The sequence below is a fragment of the Camelina sativa genome, chromosome 10, assembly GCF_000633955.1.
Source record: "Camelina sativa cultivar DH55 chromosome 10, Cs, whole genome shotgun sequence".
Lineage (NCBI taxonomy): Eukaryota > Viridiplantae > Streptophyta > Magnoliopsida > Brassicales > Brassicaceae > Camelina > Camelina sativa.
Window position 1 is genome coordinate 8,295,401 of NC_025694.1, and position 21,601 is coordinate 8,317,001.

Below are 21,601 nucleotides of genomic sequence, written 5' to 3' on the forward strand. Positions count from 1 at the left end.
GTGACATATTTAAATAATAATTTTCTAATTTTCTCGAAACGTACTACATAGTTTCCACAGATTGAGACAACTAGAGCAGGATTCATGAGCGGATCATCTATTGTCCAATTATGTTTGATAAAAGTTTTGAAAGGACAAAAAAAAAAGACAGCAAGAGCAGCGATAAAGTATTACCAACAAATTCCTCATTTTGATTTTAATTTAGGGTCTCGCGAAAATTTGTTTTTAGGGCACCTCCAATGCAAGAAGTCTCTCACCGAAAATATGAATATTAAAAAGATTAAAAATATTCAAAAAGTTAGAAAGAGAGGCAGATACGTTTTTTTCTGAGGGACGATAATAGACGATTTGAAAGATTTAGTAGCCACTTGGTAAAATTAAATCAGATATTTATGTTAAAAATATGACTGGTGGAATCTATTTTTAATAATTTAAAATTTTAATAAATAATTCAGTTATTAAATATTGATTAAATTATTGTATTTCTAGACAGAGACAGGCAAAGTTTAATGTACAGTTAGGCCAACCATTTCAAACCAATCCGAATTATTTAATGCATAACCATACCATGGAATATGGATGTCACATTTTTTTTTTCATTTCTATATAAAATTATTAAATTTCAAGACTGAATGGTACTATGAAACTAATATTTTATAATATTTTTAAATTTAACCATTAATCACCCTAGACTTATTTTTCAAACTAGATTTTGACTTATTTTTTTACAAATTTTGTTTATATAATTTTAATTATAAGTGAATTTAAAACCATATTTTTAAATTTCAAACCATAACTTTGTATGTTTAAATTTATGATTGGTGTGATTTAAGTTTAACATATTATTTACACACGACTATAGTAAAACTTACTAAATTTGTAAACGAAAAAGACATGTATAAATTAACATCTAAATCACAATGATTATAATGTAGAAATAGTCTATTACAAAAAAAATTTGTACTTCTATTCTATATTATAGTTTTTAATTTATATAATTTCATTTACATAAGATTAAGAAACCTAAACATTTGAGAAGGAATGGGAATATTTAATTAAAAACTAATAAATAAATAAATAAGTGAATATAACTAATTTCTATTTTTAACATAATATCTGATTTTGAACAAAAAAAAAAACATAATATCTGATTTAATTTTATATATTTTTCTTACCAATTAGAAAATTTAAATTTAATTAATATCTGATCATATCTATCCACCAAAACCTATTTTCAGCTCCGATTCAACTTCCACCGTAAATATTTCTGACCTTATATCTACTCATGGAGAACATCGTCATTGGGATATGGATAAGATACTGGAACATATATCGAAGAATGATAGAGATCATATAACAAAAACATACCTTCCCCACTCAAATCTCCAAGACAGAATTATTTGGCATTACAACAGAAATGGTGATTACACAGTTCGCTCAGGCTAATGGTTATGAATGCACAAACCTGATCAACCTAACAATCTTTCACCTATTCCCCATGGATCTCCTGAACGAAAAATAAAGATGTGGAAACTTAATATACTTCCAAAAATTAAACATTTCCTTTGACGTGTACTTTCAAAGTCTCTACCTACCCTCACACGACTCAGCTCTCGTGGAATGAACCTCAACCCTATTTGTCCGCGATGCTTTCATGCAGATGAAACTACAAAACATATACTTTTCCTTTGTCCATATGCTGAATCGATTTGGCAAATATCTAATATCCCTGTCTCTCTGCTTTACACTACATACTTGAATGTAGAATCTTTCATTGAAGCTATCTTTGATTATCATCAGTCCCGGCGCTGACCCAGTGCAAGATGTGCATTTGCACCATGTCCAAACAAATTTTTTTTTTCTTTTATGTTTACCTTATTATTTAATAAAATCTAAATTAAACTAATAAAACTATTTACACGTTAACCTAAACTTAAACATATTATTATCTTTCTTCTTATTTTTTGACAACTCATAGTTACTTTTCTAATTTTTTCCTAACAAAATCTTATTTTTCTTTGTATTTTTTTCCTATAAAATCAGTTATATCATAATCAAATGAGTTAAATGGAAAGATTGGCTACAATTTTTTTTTGACGATGATGCAAAAGGACTGTCGCACCGGGTGTAGTTGATGTTTAAGCCGGCTCTGATTATCATGATACTAACACAACTTCAACGGACATGCATCTTCTTCCATTTAGGTTATTATGACATATATGGAAAAGTCGAAACTCCTTTGCTTTTGAAAGAAAACAGGATAAACCAAACACAATTCTTCTTCGTGCAAAATCAAATATACGAGAATGGAACTACTTTCACAACAACAATTTTTACCGAACCAGCCATAACCAACTGCAACTAAGGAGAAAATGGACAAAGCCTCCGCCACCGTTCACAAGCTGCAACTATGATGCAATTTTTGATCATAACACAAATCAAACAAAATGTGGCTGGGTACTGCGAGATCAAAATGGTGTATCCAAAGGATGGGGAGCTTCAGTGCTAGGATATGCTACGTCACCTCTAGAAGCCGAAGCAAAGGCCTTATTAGCAGCGACACAACAAAGTTGGATCAGAGGTTTAACAAATGTTATTTTTGAAGGCGACAACGAGACTTTAACCAAAATGTTGAATGCCAAACTCTTCGATGTTTCAATTGACAACATTGTTCAGGATATAATGACTTGGTCATCAAAGTTTAGGATTGCAAATTTTGTTTTTGCTCTAGTAGACTATAACAACTCTGTTCATAACTTAGCAAAATTTGGTTGTAATTTTGGTATTTTTTATTCTGGTTGTTTTTCACCTCCTCATTGACTTTCAAATCAATTGTATAAAGATTATTATCATTTATTAATATAATTCATTTTTGCTCAAAAAAATTAAATTTAAACATGCGTTTTGCGCAAAAAAAATTATAAACATGCGTATACGTGGGTTTTAATCTAATAGTATTTTATTATAAATGGTTAAACAATGTAAACAAACAGATGTATAGTAGAGGAACATGCAGGGCACATTGTTTTGACTTTCAACATGTCGAGTGCAGGCGAAAGCCAAAAAGGCATAAATCTATTACAAGATACAATATAATAAACATACCTTAACCTTCGTGAAATGTTAGGTGTCTCGGTCTCCAGCTCCATAAACGAACATATATGCCTCTTGTACATACTAAAACTCTGGTCTCACCCGCTCCACCTTTAAATTAGTGAAAAGTACTAATCAACGACATAAAGGCCGATTAATCACTATATATTTGCAGTAGTTAAAAATAGTAAAATACTTATCAACAACATTAAACCAAACACTTTATATTTGCATGATTAAATAAAGGTCAATTAAGTCATGGTTTAAATATTCATCTCAAATGGTAACAAGTGGGTTGAATATTTGTTCAATTTTTTCAACTTATTAATTGAGTGCAATCATTTTACACCCATAATTTAAGAATAATTAGATTCAAGAAAAGAAGTTGATTGAAGAAGTTAACGAAAATTTGAAAAAAATTTCAAGTGAAGAAAATTGTTTCTGTGAACATATTACATATAGTTTCACCGATTTATATATTTGTCGTGCTTTCAAGATGTGGTCGATTTTTAAAAGAATTTAAAAAATAAATGAACAATACTTGGATTCATTTTTAGAGGTGAATATATTTGTTCTTCCCTTTTGTTCTAACCAATGAAAATGCACCATATTATATTATATTTAAATAAAAATTATAAATTAAATTAATAAATATATTAAAATAGAAGTTATTAAAAAAAATTAATTTAGTTAACCAAACCGACACATTATCTCGTTTAATTTTAAACTCAAATTTTTATTTATAAACTCACACAGATATAGAATCTCATTTAATTGTAAAATCTAAATCCTAAATATTCATTTGTAAACTCAACCCGACGTATAATTTCGTTTAATTAAAAAATGTAATCATAATCCTCTTATATAAATTCAAACAGATATTTAAAGTCATGTAATAAAAAATCAAGATTCTGTTTCCTTGGTTTGTTTTGTTTTTATAATTTTAATTTTACTTTATTTTTAAATATAGTATTACATAACATCTTGTTGTATTTTGATTAATTAATTAAAAGAAAGTGAATAGGAGTGAATCTTCCCTAAAGGTCCAAATATTTTTCGAAATAAATCTATTAGGAGTTTCTAAACACTTTATTTTTAAGTATAAGCTTACTATGCATATAAATGACCATATGTACTAAATTACTAATGTATATATAAATACTTATTAAATAACATTTTATTTTGTAGTTTTATGTATGCAGTATATACACAGAGGTATAATTGTCCTCGCGATTAAGATGTGTATGGGCATTATTTCTAGAGGATGATGTGCCACCTACCCACATAAATAACGTGGTCGAAACTCTATCAACTAAAAATATGACCCATGTGCTCATTAAATAGTGTTGGTTAAAATATGAAGAATAGAAGATTCTGGCATGCCTGTCAAATGATGAGAAGAAAAGGTAGAAACCATGTTTTTAACCGTCACGTTCACTATATAAACCAAGGCGACGACAAGTGTTATCGTATCAACCAAAACAAAGCATAAGAAAACAATAAGTGGAAGCTTTAAAACGAGAGAGAGAGAGAGACAGAGATATAAATGGCAACTTCGGGAACATACGTAACGGAGGTTCCATTGAAAGGATCGGCTGAGAAACACTACAAGAGGTGGAAGAACGAGAACCATGTCTTTCCTGACGCCATCGGCCACCACATCCAAAACGTCACCGTTCACGAAGGTGAACATGACTCCCACGGCTCTATCAGGAGTTGGAACTACACTTGGGGTACACATTTACTTATACACTTTCTCTCTCTATTTAACACTTTTTTTTACACAGCGTGTGAAACTAGGTTTTGGTAGTCTATATTTGCCAAGTATGAATTATGTATGTTATATTATATATATATATATATATATATATATATATATATATATATATTGAATACACGCATAGTTGTGCCAATTTGGGAGAAGTCGCTGGAGAATACACCTAAAAATACCATAGGGTGTCGGCTCTCGACTATTTAGAATTACATATTTTGCGGTTTTTGTTTACATTGGAAACGATATTCAGCTCTCTCTAGGGTTTTGTTCACTATGTAGTTGGTTGTGGGAAGTTTTAACTAATGAACACGTACATGTAACATGTGTGTGTATGTAAAGATGGAAAGGAGGAGATATTTAAGGAGAAGAGAGAGATAGATGACGAGACTAAAACGTTAACGTTAAGAGGACTGGACGGTCACGTTATGGAGCAGCTCAAAGTGTATGACGTCATCTACCAATTTATTCAAAAATCTGACGATACCTGCGTCGGCAAGATCACTTTAATATGGGAGAAGCGCAACGATGACTCTCCAGAACCAAGCGGCTACATGAAATTTGTCAAGAGCTTGGTTGCTGACATGGATAACCACGTAATCAATACTTAATCATCGCCACCAAAGTCACAGTCACCATCACCATCACCATCACCATCATCATCATCATCATCATCTCGATTTATGAATTAAGGTGCTTTTTCAGTATAATAAATGGGTATTGTGGAGTTTCATTTCTATGTGTACGTTTGGTTCTGTCTGATNACGTCACCGTTCACGAAGGTGAACATGACTCCCACGGCTCTATCAGGAGTTGGAACTACACTTGGGGTACACATTTACTTATACACTTTCTCTCTCTATTTAACACTTTTTTTTACACAGCGTGTGAAACTAGGTTTTGGTAGTCTATATTTGCCAAGTATGAATTATGTATGTTATATTATATATATATATATATATATATATATATATATATATATATATTGAATACACGCATAGTTGTGCCAATTTGGGAGAAGTCGCTGGAGAATACACCTAAAAATACCATAGGGTGTCGGCTCTCGACTATTTAGAATTACATATTTTGCGGTTTTTGTTTACATTGGAAACGATATTCAGCTCTCTCTAGGGTTTTGTTCACTATGTAGTTGGTTGTGGGAAGTTTTAACTAATGAACACGTACATGTAACATGTGTGTGTATGTAAAGATGGAAAGGAGGAGATATTTAAGGAGAAGAGAGAGATAGATGACGAGACTAAAACGTTAACGTTAAGAGGACTGGACGGTCACGTTATGGAGCAGCTCAAAGTGTATGACGTCATCTACCAATTTATTCAAAAATCTGACGATACCTGCGTCGGCAAGATCACTTTAATATGGGAGAAGCGCAACGATGACTCTCCAGAACCAAGCGGCTACATGAAATTTGTCAAGAGCTTGGTTGCTGACATGGATAACCACGTAATCAATACTTAATCATCGCCACCAAAGTCACAGTCACCATCACCATCACCATCACCATCATCATCATCATCATCATCTCGATTTATGAATTAAGGTGCTTTTTCAGTATAATAAATGGGTATTGTGGAGTTTCATTTCTATGTGTACGTTTGGTTCTGTCTGATGCTTTAATATAATATGTTGTTATGCTCATCATATATCGGATTCGATCGATATAATGACTGTTGAGAATAAAATTATCACATGTTTCAATGTTTATTTAATTCACAATTTTTCATATTTATACATATTATTAAACATCTTGTGACCAGTATTAGACTATTAGTTAACGATCTAGTATTTTTGAATTAGGCTAATTATAAATAGCTTAAAAAAAATACATAGATATTTCAGCAAATTTTATTCGTGACACACTCATCAGATGCATATTATACATCCCCAATCTACATAGACAAACCTCAGAAATATCATTGCTATAGAATTCTGTTTTTACAAATTTGCCGAAAGATCTTTATTACAAAAAAAGCATTGCCGAAAGACCCTTAATCTAGAAATTAAGGTCTGTCGACCAGTGGCGGAGCCAGCAACTTTGCTTACAGGTGTCATATATATATATATATATATATATGAATATTAATTAAATCAAGAAGTGTGTAAAAAAAGAAGAAACAAATGATATATAAATGCATATTTCAGATTTTTTTTTACAATAAGGAGATATTATAGAAATTTTTAGTCAACAAAAATGGAAAGATCATTATGGTTAAGTGGCAAAATAAATATGCATTGTGTCAAAGAGAAGAATAGATCATATAACATTGGTGTTTCATTACCAAGAAAATATAACATGGGTGTCATTATGAATATTTTAAACCAAAACATGTAATTATTTAGGAAATTTACCCTATAATTAACAAAGTATATAAATGTCATGGGTGTCTAGTGACACCCCTCTTTGTACGTTGCCTCCGCCACTGATTTTAATGTGAGGGCTTCAGACTTGGGAAAATATAACTCGAGATGGAAGAAAATAATCAATTTGATTGTTTTAATATAACTGGTATACAGTACTGACGTACTGTATATGTCTTGTGTTATGATTATACTATGTTAACTCTGTTACGATTATACAATGTTTTCGTCTAATGATAGCACTGGATGGCAAACGACTTGTAAAATATAAGTATTACTGTATTACAATAAATGAATGAATCATACGAGTCGTGTAGATATGCTTTTTCAAAAGTATTGTGAAAATATTCGGTAACAAATTATATGGATTATGATAAACTTGAATGAACCACATGGTCTTGTTCTAGAAAAACTATACATCTTCTGCAATACTTATTTACCTGGTCACTAGACTTGTATGGATTCCCAATTCGTGATGTTGTTCACCATAATAGCCACCAACGAGAAACCATATAAATGTCTTCGAGTACAGATATATTTGATTCGTTCTTATAAAATTCATCTTCAACTGGTTGACAAACATGCTCATCAATATTATACAAATGTAATCAAAAGACATATATATAAATAAAAAGATCTGCCCGAGATATCATTTTTTCTGCGACGGGGGACGAATATTATCGTTCGAAAGTTTAAAAAGCCTAAACCCTATAAAGCCTAAGACACAGTCGAATTTATTATTATTTTTTTCTTTATGGTGGAGTGTTTGAANCACTGGCGGAGCCAGCAACTTTGCTTACAGGTGTCATATATGTATATATGAATATTAATTAAATCAAGAAGTGTGTAAAAAAAGAAGAAACAAATGATATATAAATGCATATTTCAGATTTTTTTTTTACAATAAGGAGATATTATAGAAATTTTTAGTCAACAAAAATGGAAAGATCATTATGGTTAAGTGGCAAAATAAATATGCATTGTGTCAAAGAGAAGAATAGATCATATAACATTGGTGTTTCATTACCAAGAAAATATAACATGGGTGTCATTATGAATATTTTAAACCAAAACATGTAATTATTTAGGAAATTTACCCTATAATTAACAAAATATATAAATGTCATGGGTGTCAAGTGACACCCCTCTTTGTATGTTGCCTCCGCCACTGCTGTCGACTTGATAATTTATCCATATTTCTGTAATGTTGTGGGTCGATTTTTTCCCGTCAAAACAAGGACCCTCATAGAAAAATAAATGACAAAAAGCATCACTTAACTTAACTTTTTATATTTGTTGCAAAAAAAAAAACTTAAATTTTTATATTTTCAAGATATATGCTTAAACATGACGATGTGGGGAAAAAAACATAAAGACGAGTAGATAACATGTATAAATATTTACTTCATCAAGCGGGTACGTAAGTTGGTATGACCTGAAATCTTTTAAATTTTTGATCAGATACATATTAGTTTGAGAAGTTATTTTATGTTTCATTAACAAGTTTAAAATATGTTTAAGGAATGTTTTATAGTCAATTAGTCACCAACTTACGTACGTACCCGCTTGATCAAGTAAATATTTTTGTTATAATGCGCTGTAACATTTTGTGTTGAAGACGATAAGGTTATCCCCAATGGAAGGTTTTAAGCTGAGGTTTTAAAGAAAAATGGGGAAAAAATATATCAGAAAATGTGTAATTAGGCCATGAATGGATGCAGTTTTTGATTCAGTTTTTCGATTTGGTTTTTGGTTTTTGAAATTTAGTTTTTAGTTTTAGATTTTGTTATTAGGTTTTTGTTTGAAAAATCTCAAAAAAATGGTTTTTGGTTTTTGAGAAAAAAAAAACGTAAAAAGAGTAAAAACTAGATTCCCTAAATTATAGGAGTACTAAAAATCTAAAATTGTGAATGGAAGAGTACAACTAAAAAGTTTTTGTAAATTCTAGAGAATCCAAAATTTTAAAATCTTAATTGGTTAAAAATGAGTTTTTGAAAAACAAAAACCAAAATATCTTCTAAAATCTACAAAAGATTCTAAGGCCTTAATAAAAGCTGCCTCTTATTGCCTCTTATTGCGTAACCTGAATTTTGCATAAGAGACCGTGACGTGTCACTTACTGGTTGGATGAACTGTTTAATATAGAACTTTTTTTTTTTTTTTACCCGATCGTGGTTCTTTTTCTTCCTCTCTCTCGCCGTCTCGCGAATCTCTCCGATTGCAAGAGTTGTTTCACAATCAGTTGGAATCGGAGGAGATTGAATATGGAGGAGATTGAATCGATTGGTCATGGGAATTTCACTCTATGACATTGATGAAGAGACTCGTGTGCTTCCTCCCTTTGAGGTGACTTTAAATGATTAACTTTGATTCGTAATCATGTGGTCATGTGGAGATTAAATTCATAAGCCCTTCTTGTTGATATGAAAGTTCAGGAAAGAAATGAAATAGGATTTATGGTGGTAGGTTTGTATTTTTGGGGTTCTTACCTTTAAGGGTGTGGAACACTGATTTGGGATCTATATATGATGTGGATCTGAGTTGATCTGTTTACAACTATGTTTTAATTCATGTTTGCGGTTGCTATCAGTGTTAACGGGACTCCTCTACTTGTTTGTATATCTTTTGCTTGGCCACTTCTCTAATCACCCCGTTATTCGGCTCATGCAATTTTTCGTTGATTTCTAACATTATGTTTTGGTGCGCAGACATAGCCTGGGTGAGGTTCTCCATGCTCCCAACGTGATGAATATGATCAAAGATACAAAAGCAGCAAAAGAGGTGAATTTAAATGTTACTTTAGCTAATACATTACCATCGTTAATTGCTCATTGAAAACTAGGTTAGCTTCAGAGGTGAGTCGTAATAGATTAGATATTGATGGATAAAGTTCTTGTAAACTGAATGGTGGATGGAACTGGATGTAAAAAGCTTCTTTTATATCATATTTTGTGTTCACTGTTTCATGACTCTGTTCTCTTTTTTCTGCATTGTGCTCTTGAAATGTACCTTTGTCACCCACCTGCCTGATGTGAATTTGCCTATTGCAGGTCAAAGCTCTCAACGATTTCCACACCATGCTTTCAAATGTCAGTTTCTTTTTTTGCGATGAACAGAAAGATTTTCATTTAATATTAAGAATCTCAATGTGTCTTAACATTGTTTTGCTTTAAAAATCCAGGATGCAGATCGTGCATGCTATGGACCAAAACACGTGGAAGTTGCTCATGAACGAATGGCAATCCAAACACTTCTCATTACGGACGAGCTTTTCAGGTTTAGTAATGGAAGGGAATACGTTTATTTTGGGTAGCTTTTATAGGTAAATATGAGCTAATAAATATGTGTGATATTGGTCCAGGAATTCTGACGTGAAAACAAGGAAGCAGTATGTGAATTTGGTGGAGTCGGTGAAACATTCGGGAGGAGAGCTTTTATATTTTCTGTGATGCATGTGTCAGGGGAACGTTAGTGTTTTCTTCTTTTATCCCTTCTTTCTGATATTATAAGCATATTTGTTCATCACTTTACACTTGTTTCTTTACAAATGGATGACATTGTAAATAAACGCAAAAACATGTATTTACATTTTACAATGAATTTGACCCAACTATGACCTTGGCAATATCAGTTGGTTCTGTCACGTTTACTTTGGTCTTCATGCTTCCTACTCTTATTCACTCTCATGTAATATGAGTGACACATAAGCCATAATTAACTTTGATTAACCAACCATAGTTAACTCTTATTCACTTTGGTAACTCTTTTTTGTTTGTTTGTTTGTTTTGTAGGTAGCATTGATCCTTTTCAGCTCTTTGACAGAAACGATTGGGAACACATTTAGGCCATACTTTGCCGACTTGCAGGCTCTTCTTCTCAAGTGTATGCAGGATGAAAGCAGTAGTCGAGTCAAATGTACATTTAGGCCATATTCTACTTTAATTTCTTTAACTTTTTTTAAACAAAATTTCAAATTAAGAGATTCAAAATAAGAACCCAGGGAAAAATTGTAATTATGCTTCCCAAAGTTCTTATTCAACTAAAAGTACATCTCATATTAATTCAAAATTATAAGAGCCCCAAAATATAACCCCCGTTGAGGTTGCCGAAAGTGGCACCACACCAGATAGATCATCCTCAATCGGACTTTGCCGTTTTACATCATTATTAATTTGTAACGTACATATGCGTTCAATGATTGATGTATCCAGGCTCCCCTGGCACATGCAGATGGTTTTATTTGTTTACGAGAAACGCAACCACTCTGATGCAATCGAGAATTATTATTACTCGCTTCTTAACCGAATTCACATAACTTGACCCCACCAATCCGATAAGGTTATGTGTCTCACCCTCAATCCTCATGGCTGATCCTAAAAAATTTGGACTCCCGAAAAATAAAATAAATGTGTTTCTTTCAACTAGTTCCACTTGACTTGAGCCGGTAAGCTTATTAAAAAGACGTTAGAAATTGATCATTCTAAGCCAATGTCCCATATAAGTTTTATTTAACGGCTGGTTTTGAAAATGGAGAGCAAGAGCTTTATTGGGCATCTCCATTGGAGAGATTTAGCAAGAGCTCTTGTTGTAAATTTGATTAAAAATAAATTATAATTGATGAAAAAAATAAGAGACAACTCTTATTAAGACTCGTCTCTGGTTGTGTACGTGTCAAGTAGAGTTGATGTACTGTAGTTTTTAATATAAAAAGAAGATTTTTTTTTCCCCTTCTTTCTCTTCTTTGTCTCTCTTTCGCAATACTCTCTGAAGCACAAAACAGGAGAGGTTTTTTTGACAAAATCTGAGGAGAATGATTCGATATGTGAGATTGTTGGACTGTTATATTATCATCTCTACTGAAAATTGAAAGCTGACAAGAAGATTAAGATCGAAATCAATGGTGAGTTTCAAATTGATTTTATGTAATATGATCTAGAATCTGACTCTTGGGTTTGTGTAATCGCTAGGTTTCGGAAGAATCGATCTTTGGTTGGTTATTATTATTTCGATCCGTTGATGATAATATTCAATTAGTTGGTCTGATCTTGGTTTGCTTTATTATATATTCGTCTAATTTTGAAGATAGACATGTATGTTCACGTGGTTGTTCAAAAAAAAAAAAAAGACATGTATGTTCACGTTTATCGGTTTATGCATGTGTGTTTTAAGTGGTTTGGTGATTTGTCTAATTGCTCAGATCCGGTAACTAGTTTAGTATTCTCTTTCTCTTTTTTTTTTTTGTTAGCTGGTCGGTTCATTTGTAAAACTAATGATTGTTAGTGTCCCGTAATTTTATTGATTGGCTTGTTTGTGATTAAACTTAATATGATTGAGTTGATTTTGAATGTTTTAATTGATTGCGCTCTGTTTCATTGTTGCAGACCTACATGTTCAAGTACGACAATGTTCACGGTCAATGGAAGCACAATGAACTCAAGATCAAAAGCCAATCACTGTTTTCGGCATCAGGTACATCCACAGACCCTTTATCTGTACAGATGCATATTTGTATGTATAAACTGTTAGGAGTTTCAATCTCATTAGTTTTTGGTATCTGTGAAGGAACCGTGAGGGTATCCCATGGGCAGATAATAGCCATTAGAGAAGCTCTCAAGCCTGTTATATGCCCTAACTGTGGTGGTCCTCCTGTTAGTGAAGATCCTTACTTTGATGAACAAAGCTTCGGATTGAAAATGCACATCTTAGAGAAGAGGTTGGTTTTGTTTTCTACCTATATCCACAATGAAGAGGTGGATTGTTAAATTTGTTGTGGAGTCCTTTGTGCCTCATGATCAAGAATACTACCTCTCTATTGTATCTGATAGGCTTGGCTGCACTATAAGCTTCTCTGAATGTGGCGGTATTGAGATAGAAGAGAACTGCGACAAAGTAATTGACTTTTGGCTCTAATCTTGTTTCTCTGCCTTCTCTTTCTTGGCTCATTTTTGTTGTTTTCTTTCGGTAATTCGGTTTAAGTGTGCATACAGTCTCTGTTTTTTTTTTTGGTATTCCTATGCATATTCAAAGATCTGTTAAGCTGAATTTATGGCTTCTCAGTACTGCAATCTATGTTAAAGAGATTATTAAGTTAGGTTTTTTCAACTTAGATTTTTTCAAAAATAAGAACTCCAATTAGAGTTCTACCATTGGAGATGATATTTTTAATTAAGATTCTAAAAATTTTTATTTTATAAAAAGTACACAATATATTGTTAAAAAATTTAAGAGTCTCAAAATTATAGACTATACCAATGGACTTGCTCAAAATTATAGTCTCAAAATTTAAGTTTAAAATAGAACTTACTAGCTAGCTATAATGATTATCACAACCATCATATTTCTTTTTGCACATCTTTTCGTTATTGGTGTGTAGTGTAAAACAGTAAGAGAGAGGGAGCTGACCTGAGATAGTGAAGTGAAGAATACAACAATATTATCTTTTTTGGTTTGTTTGTGATTTTGTACTTTTGTTATTTGATAGTATATAGTGAAAAAATAACTCAAACAACGAAAAAGATACTACAAAATGGTATTAAAATGGATATATATATATTTTTTAAACAATATGAATTAAACATTTTTTTTTGAAAATACGTACCTTATAAAAGAGAGATCGAGCATTCGTCGAGTATAGACGATCGCTTAAGAATTTTTAAACACTTAGCTTTCATGTATTCGTTTAAATTATCATATATATATATATATATATATATATATATATATACACGATAACTGTCCCCATGATTAATGTGTATGGGGCGTGAATGTTGCATGATTATTTTCTAAAAGATGATGTGCCAACTACCCACCTAAATAACGTGGTCGAAATATATAGTGTTTAAATAGTGTGGGATTAAAAAACCAGGAGAATATTTTAGCATGCATTACCAAATGATAAAAAGTAACGGTAGGAACCATGTAATTTTTAACTGTCACGTTCACTATATAAATCTAGGCGACGACAAGTATAATCTCATCGATCACTAAAAGAAAGCATAGAGGAAAAAAAAAAAATAGGGGAAGCTTTAAAACGATAGAGGAAAAGAAATGGCGACGTCGGGAACATACGTAACGGAGGTTCCGTTGAAAGGATCGGCGGACAGACATTACAAGAGCTGGAAGAGCGAGAACCATCTCTTCCCTGACGCCATCGGCCAACACATCCACCATGTCGTTGTTCACGAAGGCGAACATGACTCTCACGGGTCTATCAGGAGTTGGAACTACACATATGGTATACATTACTTATACTCTCTCTATATACAGTACATCGAACACTATATACATACACACACACAATGACAGTTATGGCGTATCTATGAAACTATAGGGTTTTGGTGATCTATTCCAAAATATGAAATATGATTATTACTGAATTTTCTATAAGTTCCTAAACAAATAACAAACACATATAGTCGAACAAATTTGTAGACAACTTGCTCGAGAATACAAACATAGCTAGTGAATCACACCCTACAGAGAGTTAAACTCAACAATACATTCTTTAACTAGCCCAAACACCGTGACTTCAACAACCTATACAGAGAGTACTATATAAACAAAACAATTAATACGTAACATTTTGTTTGTGATCATAATCACATATCTATCCTGATGGTACGATGTTGAAAACTGTAACTAATAAGCACATGTTTTCTGTAAGATGGAAAGCCGGCCACGTTCAAAGAAAGGAGAGAGATAGATGATGCGAACAAAACGTTGACGAAAAGAGGACTGGATGGTCACCCGATGGAGCATCTCAAAGTGTTTGATGTCATTTACGAATTTATTCCCAAATCTGCGAATAGCTGCGTCTGCAAGATCACTATGATATGGGAAAAGCGCAACGATGACTTTCCCGAACCAAGCGGCCTCATGAAATTCGTCAAGACCATGGTTGTTGATATTGAAGGCCACGTCACCAAAGCTTAACCATCATAGTCAATGCCAATATCACCATCACAGTTCATCATCAGTATCTCGATGTATTACTTAAGATGTTTTTCAATATAATAAATGGGGTGTTGTATGGGGTTTCAAATAATATATATGTAAGTGTTTGGTACGGGAAGATGCTTGGATTTGTTGTTATGCTCATCATATATCGGGTTCGATATATTGATTATTAATAAATAAAAACTAAGTTCAATAATCTACATGTTTCAGTGTTTATGTAATTTACTACTATACTATATTATGATCCACGGTATACCGCGGACAAGTTTTTACATAATTGTTTTTGTTAATATAATATTTCAATACTAATTTTGTTAATGTACTCTTCTCTTATTTAGTGATTTAGTATATAATTCGTGGTATACCGCACAACAGTTTTTGTTTAATACAATCTTAAAATCAGTTTGATTCGACATATTTTATATTGGTGTTGTTAAAATTGTAAAATAATGATTTAACCCGTACTGTAATATCATATTAATGATATTTTATTTTATAGTATTATCAATTCAATCATGTAATGTCATATAACCCGTCATGTAATATAACTCGTTTGTGTTATTCTGAAAATTTAATATGTTTAAATATTCATAAGTTTAAACTTTTTATTAAGTTTAGATATATCAGTTATAAATTATAAACTTCTTAAAATTCTATATTTTACAATGTACGGTAAATTTATTTTGTTTAATAAAATTAAAATCAAAATATATACAGGAAAAATACACATTTTTGTTAACTTTATGTATTATATGATGATTCACTACATTTATATTTTAAAATCAAAAAGAGATGATAGAAGAATAATTTTTTAAAATATATAATAAATCTTTTAAATAGCTATAATAATTATGGAATATTATATATCTGATTGTTGCTTTCTTACCGAATCCAAACAACCTTACCCCAACAATCCGATAAAGGCTACTTACTATGTGTCTCACCCTCATATCCTATCAAATTTGGGATCCTAAAAAGAATAGCAAAAGAGTGTTTCATTCAACTATATATTAATTATTAATGAGTTATGAGTGTATAATCTTACAGATAGTATTATGGAGTAGGTGATTAACGTCCCATCAAATTATTATGGTCCTGACTCCAGAGTCTACGAGTTTAGACCTGATACTTTCGAGTTATAAACATTCGAATAATACTTGTATTCAAGAATTTTTTAGCTAGGGTTATTAGTTTATCTGATTCGAGTTATATCGGCCAATTAATGTGGACACTAAAAGCATACATGTTTTTTGTTGACCCATTTATATCAGACCAAGTGGAATGATGTATAGGCCCATTGATCCATCCGCGTTACTGGAGAAGTCTCGCTCCGAGAAGACGTGTGCTCGTCGTTGCTCACTAGTCGGTTTCGTCGATCTTCTTTTTTTTTCCTCATATGAGCTTTTGATTGTTTGAGGAATTATATTTTCTCTGAGATTCGTTCGCTTGAGGCGTTTACTTACAATTCACCTCTACCAATCTGGCAGAAGTAGCTCGAGAATACACCTCCTTCTATATGGTCTCGACATGACTATTTAGAATTTCATATCTTACGTTCAAATTTTCTAAAAGTAAAGTATTGTGAATTCAGCTCTCTCTAGTCTAGGGTTTTTTATTCACTATGCATAACGTCGTGACTTCAACGTACCTTAAAAAGTTATAAAAGAGAACCAAGCAAGTGTGTATTCGCCGAAAAAAAGCAAAGACGATCGTTTAAGAGTACTTTTTAAACACTTCGCTTTCATGTATTCGTTTAGATTATCATTTTATATATACTAGGTTGGAACCCGCGCTATGCCGCGGATTGGGTTTTATTTTTTTCTTATTTTTTTTATTATAATTTAATATATGTGGTTTTGAATTAAGGTTCATAAGTTTTTGATAATTTCAATGCTAATTTTGTTGTTCTTTTTGTTATTAGTTTGAGTTTTTGATTTAAATTTTTTGAAACTTGACTCCAAACAGTTTATACTAAATTATGAAATTGATTTTTTTTAAAATATATATATATATATGTATATAACAAAAATAAAATTAAAAAACCAACCCGGCGTAGCGCAAATTTCAACCTAGCATAGAGACTAACGATCAGTTTTCCTAGAGAGTGAAATTAGCTATAACTGTTTTTCGATAACTATGTATAAGAAAAAACTAAGGATTTATAATAAAATTTATGATATTACTTTCTAGATATACAAATTTATTTTGAACTTAATTTCAAATATGCCACAAATAAGTATTTTTCTTTAAATATTTAAAAATTCTATGCAATTTTATAGTCATTTATTATACTTACAACGTGTATATAATTCATTATAATTCAGACTAACATTATACATGTAATTTTTATCTTTTACATAGAACAAGAAGACAAACATTCATTATAGTCATCCTTAAAGCAAATGATCCAAAGTTCCAACCTTTAAACGATAATACATATACTATTTTCATCCGCAGCTCCGTTGTGGTTACCCTTCTTCACCCACACCATAACCCTTGTAGACACCAATAATATCTTTGGTTTTGGTAATATCCTTGTCCGCTAGTAAAACCTCACAGGTCCATTCTCAAACCTACTCCTCCCAACAAAATATTGTTTTTCCAATAGAAGGCACATAAATCCAATAAATCCAATTTCCTGAAACGAGAAGTTTACTGATTCGTATCCCAAAATTTAATAGTTGACCCATCAACAGTTGTTATATACCGTCCATCTTGACTCACTTCATCACTGGTGACAAGAGACTTGGTTTCTAATGTATGCTAAACCACTTATTTAATTACATTTATAAACCATTTATTTAATTTTTTGAAATGCTAAAGCTACTCTCCTATTATGAAAAAGTCTGATGACTATTCAACTATATTTTTAAAAAATAATTGAAGAAATTATTAAAATAATCATAAAAATAAATTACATACCACAAACAAATTAAACTTATTCACCTATTTAAAATTTTGAAACGCAAAGCTTATTCTTTGGTAACTCCGATAACTATTCAAGTATATTAAAAATCAGTTACCACAATATAATCTTAAAAATAAATAACATTTCACAAACAATTTTAAATCTATTCACCAATTTAAATTTTTGAAAAACAAAAACTTTGTCTCCTAATTAAAAATTATAATGGCTATTTAAATGTATGTGAATCAACAATCTTAACATGGTATTTTGAAAACCCTAGACAATCATTTTTCCCTATAAGTTTTCACCAGAACTACACTTTTTGATTATTTACCACTTTTTATATATTTTTCTCATTGCATTTTTAGACTTAAGATTAGTTTAAATTAAATCAATTAGTCTAAAAAATATTGCTTTATCTATTTAATGACATAGTGATTGTAGATAACAATGTGAAACATAAAATATGTGAATTTGATTTTAGAAACACAAAAAAAAACATCAAAACTTTCTCCACTACATTGAAATTCTTTTTCACACTTAAATATTTCATTGATGGAATATATTTTTACACAAAATAAACGCAAACTTGAATAAACGAAAAATAAACTTTACTTACAAATTTTATTTTACACAAACGAATTTTAAATTTTAAATAATAATATTATTCATAATATTTTATTTGAATCGATTTATTCCGCACTCTGTGCAGGTTGGTACCTAGTTATAGTTTTATTGTATTGATACACAAGTTTACCGTCTGACATCACACATTAGTATAATTTTGATGCATATGTACGCATTTGTCTAAGTATAATGATATAGGAAAAACTATTATACAATTATTTCATAAATAAGTTGACAAAAAAATGATTTCAAATGTAAATATACAACCGGTGAACAAACTCAGAGATGATAAAACATAAAAATGAAAATAAGTGTCGCTTGATGTGTATGCAGATGGGCCAAAAGTGCATGCAGTTCACGAAGACACGAACCGTCAAATAATGCCCGTCTTTTAATGATTTAAAGAAGAAAAAAAACGTGAACATTTGTCCACCCTAGCCAAGAAAAAGCTTAGCTGTACTATTTGTTATAATTTTATTGGGTATTCATTTTAATGTATTTATTATTGACATAAGCTTAGCTGACGTGTTTTTGCTCGTGAGAAACATTCTAATTTTATTGTATCGATATATAATATGGATATTCATGGCGATATCATTAATGTATGAGCGTAAATTATGTCGTCCTGATTATCTATATATCTTCTAAACTAAAGGACACCCCGCCAACTACCAGCATCTTTATCGGAACCTCTTAGTGTAATTCTTAAAATTAAATCAAAATTAGTGATATTGCTAAACTTCTTAACTAGGAAGTTAAGAGCCCATAAGAGTCGTTGACGTGTTCAATAATTGTTGGGTGATGCATTTAATATAAAACAAAAAAAAATTCTTCTTCTTCAGTTCCGTCTCTTTCTTGGGACTCCGACAACGAAAGCAAACCCAGAAGGTACAATCCGTCAAACTGAGAGGAGATATGAGTCAGAAATTTATCTCTCGTCGTCGTGTTCATCATCGCTACCGACTCTGACACCATCAACGATTTCAGTTCATCAAATCAGAACCATGTCGGTTCACCAAATCAGAGATTCAAGTGGCCAAAATTGGACAGTTTGGTTCAATGATGCTCCAATCTCTTTATCTGGTAAGAATATCTAAGAATCTCTCTAATTTCATTTGTAATTGAGTTTTATGTTAGCAAAATTAAAGTTCAACGAATTGGAAACTGATGTTAGCAAAATTAGGGTTCTATGATGTTAGCAGAGGTTCAAGTGGCCTAATTTGAGGTTTTTTTGTTTGAATATGAATCTGAGTTTTTGATAAGGTCCATGATTTGATCTGTTCTACTGTTTTTGTTGAGGTTTATTGGAGAATTTGTAACAAATTTAAGAGATATTGAAACAGAGACCTTCTACTGAGGTCATACAAGGTAAAAAAATCTTCCTTTCTCTTTTTCATATCAATTTTTGTATGAATTTGTCATCATTTAGAGTAGGTGAGTTTCTTGTTTAATTATGTACTTTTTGTTTTCAATGCTTACTGTCTAATCAGTTTGTGTTCTGTTCTGTTCTTGTTCAAGTACTTTGTTTTATTTCTCTGTTTTGAAGTACTTTGTTGATTGATTGTCCATTGATGTGTTGTTGTCTACTGCTTTCATTTTCAGGCTGCATATATAGATGAAGCTGTGAGATGCAAATTTGGACTGCATAAATGGCAAGTTTTGAGAGTGTGTATCAAGTTAACTTGAGAGTAAAAATATTTTGTACATATGATTTTGATTTTCAAATTTTCAGTTTTAAGAACTCTACCATTGGAGTTTGTTTTTTTTAAAACATTCATGAGTTTCTTAGAATTTGATTTAGCTATATTTTTATCATAAATTTGGTTAAAACTCCATGAGAAGTTCCTTAACCGATAAAGATGGTCTTAGTAACGTGGTCGAAGATTAGCCTGACAACATCTATTACCCATCTCTCTGCTCATTAAATATTTAGTGTAGCGTTAAATAAAATAGGTGAAGATTTTAGCATGCACTATCAAATGATAAAAAAAGAAAAGGTAGAAACCATGCATGTTTTTAACCGTCACGTTCACTATATAAACCTAGGCGACAACAAGTGTTATCTCATCACTAAGGCATAGAGAGAGAAAAAAACAAGTGGAAGGTTTAAAACGAGAGAGAGAGAAAGAAATGGCGACGTCGGGAACATACGTAACTGAGGTTCCTTTGAAAGGATCGGCGGACCAACATTACAAGAGCTGGAAGAGCGACACTACAAGAAAACAATCGATTTGCGAGAGAAAGATACCTAGCTAATTCCTCGCAAAACGATTATAGCAAGGGATTTGCGAGGAAAGTCAATCCCTCGCATTTCGCTTCTCGCAAATTGGTCAATATCGCAAATCCGTCGTAATATTTGTTAGGAAATTAAATCCCTCGCAAAATAGTCGTAACCTGCAAAGAACAAAATGGTAGCAAATTTCTTGCAATATTGTTTCTAGTACATCCCTCGCAGAATTCGCTACAGATTTGCAAGGAAATATTTTAAAAAAAAAACTATAAAGAAAAAAAGTTATTTTCTTAATAATTTAATGTATTTAAACTTTTTCATTATATATATATATTATGTATATTTATAAATTTAGCGACAGCCTCACAGGTTTTTTTAATTATATATATTGATATTTATAAACCAACCAAACCGGGAATTGGTTAAGAATTACATAATTGAATTGGTTACAAAATGTCGGTTGAACCGGATGCTAAAATCAACAAACCAAAAAACCCTAATCACGCAGCCGCAAATCCCATTTTCCGACGAGCCCACTCGCGACACAAGCCTTTTGCTTCACCACCGTCTCCTTTAGAACCGGCACTCCAGATTTCTTTTTCCATCTTCAATTATAGTGGTGGCTAGAAGAGGAGTT

At 31.6% G+C, this 21,601-nt stretch overlaps 5 protein-coding genes and 1 long non-coding RNA gene across 6 annotated transcripts; all 6 read left to right on the top strand.

The window, feature by feature from the left end:
* LOC104717931 (MLP-like protein 328) lies at positions 4,544-5,615 on the top strand. Its single transcript, XM_010435574.2, has 2 exons — positions 4,544-4,826; positions 5,207-5,615. Exons 1-2 carry the CDS (start codon positions 4,640-4,642, stop codon positions 5,473-5,475), a joined length of 456 nt encoding a protein of 151 aa, XP_010433876.1. The 5' UTR covers positions 4,544-4,639; the 3' UTR covers positions 5,476-5,615.
* LOC104717932 (MLP-like protein 328) lies at positions 5,613-6,594 on the top strand (the record flags this gene model as incomplete). Its single annotated transcript, XM_019230682.1, has 2 exons — positions 5,613-5,694; positions 6,075-6,594. Coding segments are annotated over 2 exons (351 nt in total), but the record flags the coding sequence as incomplete, so codon positions are not given.
* Positions 9,349-11,311, top strand: LOC104717933 (protein PELOTA 1-like). Its single transcript, XM_010435575.2, has 6 exons — positions 9,349-9,589; positions 9,952-10,024; positions 10,294-10,332; positions 10,425-10,519; positions 10,605-10,710; positions 11,035-11,311. Exons 1-5 carry the CDS (start codon positions 9,549-9,551, stop codon positions 10,690-10,692), a joined length of 336 nt encoding a protein of 111 aa, XP_010433877.1. The 5' UTR covers positions 9,349-9,548; the 3' UTR covers positions 10,693-10,710; positions 11,035-11,311.
* On the top strand, positions 11,742-13,399 carry LOC104717934 (homeobox-leucine zipper protein HDG11-like). The gene is made up of 4 exons (XM_010435576.2): positions 11,742-12,143; positions 12,625-12,712; positions 12,806-12,956; positions 13,069-13,399. Exons 1-4 carry the CDS (start codon positions 12,141-12,143, stop codon positions 13,151-13,153), a joined length of 327 nt encoding a protein of 108 aa, XP_010433878.1. The 5' UTR covers positions 11,742-12,140; the 3' UTR covers positions 13,154-13,399.
* On the top strand, positions 14,215-15,308 carry LOC104717935 (MLP-like protein 328). Its single transcript, XM_010435577.1, has 2 exons — positions 14,215-14,477; positions 14,907-15,308. The coding sequence occupies exons 1-2, from the start codon at positions 14,291-14,293 to the stop codon at positions 15,173-15,175; spliced, it is 456 nt and encodes a 151-aa protein (XP_010433879.1). The 5' UTR covers positions 14,215-14,290; the 3' UTR covers positions 15,176-15,308.
* Positions 19,436-20,567, top strand: LOC104717936. Its single transcript, XR_756321.2, has 2 exons — positions 19,436-20,102; positions 20,337-20,567. It is a non-coding gene; the product is annotated as an uncharacterized LOC104717936 (long non-coding RNA).

What these genes read in the sequence shown, in the direction of transcription:
- LOC104717931 (XM_010435574.2), top strand. Translation starts at nt 4,640, where the DNA reads ATGGCAACTTCGGGAACATACGTAACGGAGGTTCCATTGAAAGGATCG. An exon ending in GAGTTGGAACTACACTTGGG is followed by an intron (nt 4,827 to 5,206) that starts GTACACATTTAC and finishes GTGTATGTAAAG; the next exon opens with ATGGAAAGGAGGAGATATTT.
- LOC104717933 (XM_010435575.2), top strand. Translation starts at nt 9,549, where the DNA reads ATGACATTGATGAAGAGACTCGTGTGCTTCCTCCCTTTGAG. An exon ending in GTGTGCTTCCTCCCTTTGAG is followed by an intron (nt 9,590 to 9,951) that starts GTGACTTTAAAT and finishes TTTGGTGCGCAG; the next exon opens with ACATAGCCTGGGTGAGGTTC. An exon ending in TCCACACCATGCTTTCAAAT is followed by an intron (nt 10,333 to 10,424) that starts GTCAGTTTCTTT and finishes TTAAAAATCCAG; the next exon opens with GATGCAGATCGTGCATGCTA.
- LOC104717934 (XM_010435576.2), top strand. An exon ending in ATCACTGTTTTCGGCATCAG is followed by an intron (nt 12,713 to 12,805) that starts GTACATCCACAG and finishes GTATCTGTGAAG; the next exon opens with GAACCGTGAGGGTATCCCAT. An exon ending in ATGCACATCTTAGAGAAGAG is followed by an intron (nt 12,957 to 13,068) that starts GTTGGTTTTGTT and finishes TGTATCTGATAG; the next exon opens with GCTTGGCTGCACTATAAGCT.
- LOC104717935 (XM_010435577.1), top strand. Translation starts at nt 14,291, where the DNA reads ATGGCGACGTCGGGAACATACGTAACGGAGGTTCCGTTGAAAGGATCG. An exon ending in GAGTTGGAACTACACATATG is followed by an intron (nt 14,478 to 14,906) that starts GTATACATTACT and finishes GTTTTCTGTAAG; the next exon opens with ATGGAAAGCCGGCCACGTTC.